At 54.3% G+C, this 6,837-nt stretch overlaps 1 protein-coding gene across 1 annotated transcript; it reads right to left on the bottom strand.

The window, feature by feature from the left end:
- Positions 1-328: 328 nt before the first annotated feature.
- On the bottom strand, positions 329-6,593 carry LOC144102654 (uncharacterized). Its single transcript, XM_077635868.1, has 2 exons — positions 5,397-6,593; positions 329-397 (listed from the first exon to the last, which is right to left on the bottom strand). The coding sequence occupies exons 1-2, from the start codon at positions 6,591-6,593 to the stop codon at positions 329-331; spliced, it is 1,266 nt and encodes a 421-aa protein (XP_077491994.1).
- Between the last annotated feature and the right edge of the window lie 244 nt (positions 6,594-6,837).

The following is a 6,837-nucleotide window of genomic DNA, read 5'->3' as shown; positions in this document are numbered from 1 at the left end:
CGTAAGCTCTGTTTGGCTGATTCGCAAGTCCGGCTTCTTGTTGCACTTCGGTTTCTGTGCCTCATTTAGCTCGCGTCCTCTGCAGTGCACCTTCTCGGTGAGATATTTCATCTGGAATGTCGGCCGCGTCTTGAGGCGACGCTGATGTTTTGACACCCTTGGCCTGGCTTGCGGCTCATTCATGGCGACAGTGAAAGAAAAATTGCTGAAGTAGCAATTGTTACACCCTCTCCTAGTCACGTGGCATCAGAACGGCGATGCCGGCTAGACCGCTGCTAGCGCGTGCAGTTGCGCATCTCCCAGCCTGCTCTGTCCTAATAACGGCGCATCACTGCTGCTGAGCCGGTGAGCGCGCGTAGGTGCCCGCCTGCTTGGCGAGTGACTTGGTTTGCCTGCGCTGCGGGACCTCAAGACCAACCGCGTATCAAGATTAACCCTGAGAGTCAAGCAGTAATAGAGTTTTCGCCCTAAAAAAAATCAGAATGCTCACTTGAACCAAAGCTTTACAAACGTATCGCGAGGTATGCGCCCCCATAAAATCACAAGCTACATAGATCCGACATATAGACGAAAAAAGTGAAAGTAAGAAATATAAATACATAATGAAACTCAACCAGTGCACGAAAACTGATTCCAGCGGCTGGTGTGTACCACTTAGGCAGGTAGCCTTGGCACTGCAATTTCATCACGTTAGGCGCATTGCATAGGTGTGGCCAGTGAGCCAATACCGAGAGAAGTACTCTGGTAAAACAAACACCTTTTCACCGGTCCCTGCAGTTGCAGAGTCGCTTACTTTGTACCTATATCAAGTCGGCGTTGGCAGCTTGGCCTAGTGATACGCTATTGGTTTGTCATGAGCATGCGGACGAGCTTCTGAACGAAGAGTGCGACAGCGTGATTTAATTTGTTTTTAGCTGTATGTGGCATTGATTTTATCGCGATCGCAACATCTCCGGCGTGCATGAGTTTGAATGGAAGCTTTCCGGTTTTTTCTTCAACCGTGTTATAGTAAGAGAAGAGTACCAGGGGAGGCTTGTGTCTCATTTTTTTTGACGTACTATATGCTTACTCTGTCTGCATGCTACTCTAAATCTACTGTCTTGAGTCAGTGGAAAGAGAATCCCAGGCAGGCAGATGGCGTCTAACTTCCACAAATATATTACAAAAAGGTCTCGGTCAGCCAGGAGGGAGTGTGTGTGTGTGAAAAACTTTATTTCAGGGAGGAAGCTTGGGGTAGCCGGAGCAACCTCTCGCAATCTCTAGGTGGGCTCCTCATTACAGGAGCCCATTGGCGACCGTCGCGACTCGGGCTCGGTGGACCAGGGCCTTCTGGCTTGCTAGGTCCGAGCAGCCGAGCAGGGCTGCCTCCCAGTCCTCCCGGGTGGGGTTGAGTTTGGGGGCGAGGTTCGGGGTTGACTGGCATGCCCACACCATGTGAAAGATGTCCGAAGACTTCTCCGCACAGTGTGGGCATTCTCCTGTACAGGCAGGATCAAAGTGTTTTAAAACTGCCGGGCACAGCAGCGTTTTGGTGTAAAGGCGGAGGAGTGTGCGTTCCTCCACCTTTGTGAGGCCCTTACAAGGCTTGTGATAAATTGCATGGCCGAATGGGAATAATTCAGTAATTTCTCGAAAAGTGAGGGCCGGATTGGGTTCGGGATCCGTATCCAAAGTTTCTGAAGGCGTTGCCCGGAGAGTGAGCGCGCGGGCGGCGGTGTCTGCCGTTTCATTGCCTTCGAGGCCCATATGAGCTGGAGCCCATACAATCGTTCGAGACGCGGGGGCCCCGAGGTAGTTACTGTTTTGAAGGATACGATGCGCAAAGAGAGGAATGTATCCCTGTTTAATATTTCTGCAGGCCCCTCTCGAGTCGGTGACGATCACTCGCGACTCCTGGTCTGCGGCGGCTAACGCGAAGGCAACTTCTTCCGCATGTGTTATGTCTTGAGCTCGGAACGTTAGGCCATTCACCACGATTTTTTGGTGGACGACTCCGGCCGTGTACCACCCCCCATGGAGAGGGCCTGAGGCGTCCACGTAGAAGATGTCATGTTTGTTCCCATAGTGACGGGCCAGTGCCTCCGCCCGCGCAAGGCGCCTGCCACTGTGGTCGTCACGTGTCATGTTGGCCGGAAGAGGGCGTACGTGCAGGGCGTATCTCCAGATTTCAGGAATGCGTACGCGCTCTTCCGTAAGTGTTGGGTGGTGGATGTGTAGTCGGGCTAATAGGCGGCGACCCGACGGAGTTTTTGAAAGCCTTGTGTATTGATTTGTCAAGTGCGCCTCTCGGAGCTCCGCGAATGTGTTAACCATCCCCAGGCCCATGAGACGCTGGTTGGATGTGGTGATCGGGAGATCGAGGGCACGCTTGTACATCTTTCTGAGAATCACTTCGAGGGCGTTCTCATCAAACTTGCGCAGGTGGAGGTAAGGAGTCGAGTAGAGGACTCGACTGGTCACGAATGCATGCGCCAGCCGCAAAGCGTCTCTGCACTGTAACCCCCCGTGTTTGTTGGAAACCCGGCGGACCATTCGGCCCACCTGGTCCGCCACCTTGCGCAGTTTTGCTAGTGTGGTATCAGCCCGTCGATGTTTGCGGATAAGGAGACCAAGTACTCTAATCTCATCGTGTTCGGGTATCGGGCCGCTGGCCAGAGATAGTTCCAGTTTGGTGGCGCACTGAAGCGACGGGCGAATGTGCCCAAATTCGGATTTGGACGGTGAGCACTGAAGGCCGCAGCGGCGGGCGTAAGCGTCCACGATCTCCGGCGCTTGCTGCAGGTTGGCCTCAATGTCTCCAACCGATCCGTGTTTGGCCCAGATGGTTATGTCGTCGGCGTACAGCGCGTGCTGGATGCCTTCGACCTTCGCCAGCTGAGCCGGGAGTTTCATCATGGCCAGATTGAAAAGTAATGGCGAGAGGACCGCACCCTGTGGGGTTCCTCTCGTTCCCAGTTTATATGGGCCGTGTTCTTCGTCTTGTATTCGGATGAAACTTCGTCGATCCGAGAAAAATTGCTTGATGTACTGAAACATGTTATGTCCACAGTTCGTTTGGGAGAGATGTTGCAGGATGATTTCGTGTGTGACATTGTCGAAAGCCCCCTTCAAGTCAAGGGCGAGTACTGCCTTATCGTTGAAGCGATATTTGACAGAGTTGAGAATTTCTCGGTCGAGTTGAAGCAGAACATTTTGTGCGGACCTCTGCGGGCGGAAACCGAACATGGTGTCTGCGAATGTATGTTCATTTTCCAGAAACACAGACAGCCTATCCCGCACCATGGTCTCCATCAGCTTTCCCGCGCAAGACGTGAGGGAGATGGGGCGGAGGTTGTCTGTGTTTATGGCTTTGCCGGCTTTCGGAATGAAAGTTACCAGGGCGGTCTTCCATTCAATTGATAGAGGTGCCTCACCAAGCCAGATCGAGTTGATGAAAGCGAGGAGGGTTTCGTAGGCGGGATCGGGAGGATTAGCAAGCATTTTCACAGTTATCTTGTCCCTGCCCTGTGCCGTTCCTCGTTTCATTTTAGCTAGGGCTGCCTTGAGGTCATGCAACTGGAACGGTTGATCCAGATTCGCGTTCTTTGAACCTGCATACGAGAACGCGGGTCCTCCGGGGTCCTGCTTAGTGCAAAGATACTGGTCGCGCAGTTTTCGTGCTAATTTTGATGTATTTCCATTGAAGCTATGAATAGCTCGTTGGAGATGTTTTTGTGTCTCGGCGCGGGTTTGAGTCGGGTCAATTAGGGCGCGGAAAAGGCGCCACGTGCTCCGGCTCGACATTTGTATGGCCGCCGTGTTGCAGCGGTCTACCCAGTTCGAGTCGGCGAGTTGGGCCGCGTACTCTGCCACTCGCTGGGTGAGCTCGGCGATACGAATTTTGAGCTTTCTGTTACGTTTTTGGCGGCGCCAACTTCGGACTAGGCTGTGCCGCGCCTCCCAGAGGTGTAGAAGGTGGTTGTACACCTCCGGAGTGGCCTCCGAGAGCTGAATTTGTGTTTCCACCGAACGAAGGTGTGTAACCAATCCTTGTGCCCACGCGTGGTAGACTTGTTTGTGGATAGACACCGAAGTGATGTAGTTTTGCCGGAACTTATTCCAGTCTGGAAGCCGAGCTTGTGCGTGGGGTCTTGCCAATGGTTTAGTCCTTACGGTAGTATTGATAAGGCAGTGGTCACTACCGAGGGTTTCCTCTGTGTTGATCCATTCTGCGTGTACAATGTTTTTGGTAAAGGTGAGATCCGGACATGTATCCCGGGTCACGGAATTACCCAGCCGCGTTGGATATGCAGGGTCAGTGTGAAGAGTCAGGCCCAGCGTGGACGCGAGTTCCGCTAGCTTGCGTCCCCGCTTCTCTTCACGCACGTATCCCCATAGTGTACTGTGGGCGTTGAAATCGCCCACAATCACCAGGGGGTTTCTGCCCGCAGCCTTTAGAGCGCGACTAAAGAGTGCTGCGAACGTTACATTTTTGAGTTTGGGGGAACAGTATATGTTGAGTACGTGGAGTGGTGCATCATGTTTCTTGAGCGGAAGAAGTGTCACCATCACATAGGAATATTCTGTGTAAAGTTCCAAGTCAACTAGATTAGCCGTATAATTTTTATGCACGCAGACGCAGGAAGAGGGGTCCTGCTGAAAGGGGATGTAATTTGTGAGGGTGACGCCACTCCATGGCTCCTGGAGGGCAACCACCGCGGGAAGAGAATCGAAAGTTGAAAGGTAAAGTCGGAGATCCGCCCTCTTTGCGCGAGAACGGAAGCCCCGACAGTTCCACTGGACAATTTGGACGGGGGTGGCCGAATTGGTTCTTGGGGAGCGCCTGATCTTAGGGCGTCTCGCCATGGTCATTTAGATTGAGGAGGGGTTGTACTGACACTGCTCCGGAGCCAACGCTCGCAGGAAGGGGGGTATCCTCCATACCAGAGAGTGAGCAGTTGTCGTAGTCGGCTACCTCGGGGGTGCGTCTAGAAGTTTTGTGAAGGCGGCCGGGTAAGGGATCGCCGGGCCTGCGCGAGGAGCGCAAGGAATTCGCAATTTGTTGGGCAATCATCGCGGGGATTGTCTCTTGCAATTTGGAGATGGCGTTTACCATCATTGAAATTTGGTTTTCTATAGCGGCGAATCGGGCCTCTGTGGCCCCGAGGCGGGCCTTGAATGCGGCCTCCAAACTTCGTACCGCCTTCGGTACCACGAGCTCACTCTCCATTACCTCAGCCGCGGGAGGCGAGGGGGGAGAAGGAGACTGGTTGATTTTAGATTCCAATTCGTTATTTTCTTTAGCAGCATCTCATTATGGGCCCTGAGTGCTGCTACTTGATCTTGCTCGGCGCTATGCGCCCTTGGAAAGGGAGTGGAAAGGGGGAGAGAGAAGCAGCCCCACCCGAACCGCTCACCTGGTGGCCATTTTTGACTGCGTTGACCCAGGCCCTGGTATCACCGCGCGTTTCTGTCGACTGTTTCGCCAGTCCGCCGTGTGGTGGCGACACCTTGGATGGTTGTTTTGCAGCACCTCCGGTAGGTGGGTTCTCGGTGTTGGAGATTGCCTGGCCATGCTGATCGCTGGGAGGCCCAAGATAGCGGCTTTTCTTCTTGGACGCCGTTTTTTTCTTTTTCGTCTTGGGTGTGCGGAATTTTGCTGCACAGTCACGAGAGTTGGTGGCATGGGAGCCACCGCACAGAGAACACCGGGGAACACAGTTGTGAGGAGCCCGCACCCCCTCCACTAGCGGAGCTTGGAATCCGCAGAGTCCACAGGTGTTCGATCGTAGGTTTGGACACGCATCAGCGCGATGCCCGACGACCCCACACTGGCCGCATGCCGGGATAGTTTTGTAGTAGTTTCTCACAGAGACGACCATGTTGTCATAATGTACGTAACGGGGCTTCTCCTTACTCGCGAAAGTGATGCGTGCTTTGTTGGATGTCCCGAACTTCCGGATTTCCAGGATGGTGCCGGCGCGCCAGCACACTCGGTCTTTAAGAGTTTCCGTGGTGTCCGAGTTACGGACCACGATCACGCCGTGGCACATGTTGCCGCCGTCTTGTCTTAGGTAACCCCGAAGCGGGATCGACCCATTGACGGAATTTACTGCGAAGTCCCCGATAAGCTGGTCGGCCGCCTCGATGTCCGGGGTATGCACAATGATGAGGTTTTGCTCTCGTGAGGGTAGAACGGAGATGGCGCGGGCCCGTTTCAACCCGAGGTACGCTGAAATGGCAGTGCCGTAGCCGGTTTCTGTGAACGCCTCGTGAAGAGAAACGCTTTCTCTGGGCTTTATAACTATGACGTAGTCTTCAGCTGTGGGTTTGGGCATTGGACGCGGCTTCCACTTCGAGAACGCCTTGTCCTTGCTTCCCGTGGCGCGCGTCGCGGGAGCGTTCACGTTTCCGACCGACGAACCGGCGGCCGGGGCGGCGCCGAACGCCGCCATCTGGGCTTTGTCTTGAGAGCGGCGTGCAGCGGCTTGAAGCAAAGCTTGACTCCTAATTTTGGGAGCAACCGTCGAATTTGAATCTCCGGTGGTGGGCACCGAGGTCCACAACATCGCCTCAGGGTCGTAGCCGCGCACTTCTTGCGCGGAAGTCGCCATCTTGTCCTCGGAGGGCCAATTCCATCAGGCCAGGCGTTGGCGACGCCTTTAGGCTTAACGACGGCGCCGACGTGGTCGGTCGAAAAACGGCCGTAAATTTAGAGAAAATCGGCCTACCTGGACGAATTCGGAGTCCAGGTGTTCCGCTTCGTTCTCCGACTCGTTTGACGCCAGTTTTGCCGGGCTAGAATGATTTGGGACGTGGCCCCAGCCGAAAATCGGCGGAGCCGAAGAGACGCACGTC

This window comes from Amblyomma americanum, chromosome 8, assembly GCF_052857255.1.
Source record: "Amblyomma americanum isolate KBUSLIRL-KWMA chromosome 8, ASM5285725v1, whole genome shotgun sequence".
In the NCBI taxonomy this organism is placed as follows: domain Eukaryota; kingdom Metazoa; phylum Arthropoda; class Arachnida; order Ixodida; family Ixodidae; genus Amblyomma; species Amblyomma americanum.
Note: the sequence above shows the minus strand (reverse complement) of the source record. Positions and strands in the feature narration are given on the sequence as shown.

Excerpts from the sequence above, each read along its gene's own strand:
- LOC144102654 (XM_077635868.1), bottom strand. The coding sequence starts at position 6,593 with ATGGCGACTTCCGCGCAAGAAGTGCGCGGCTACGACCCTGAGGCGATG. Across the intron at positions 398-5,396 it reads CAGTCAAAAATGGCCACCAG|CGCAGGCAAACCAAGTCACT; the intron begins GTGAGCGGTTCG and ends GAGGTCCCGCAG.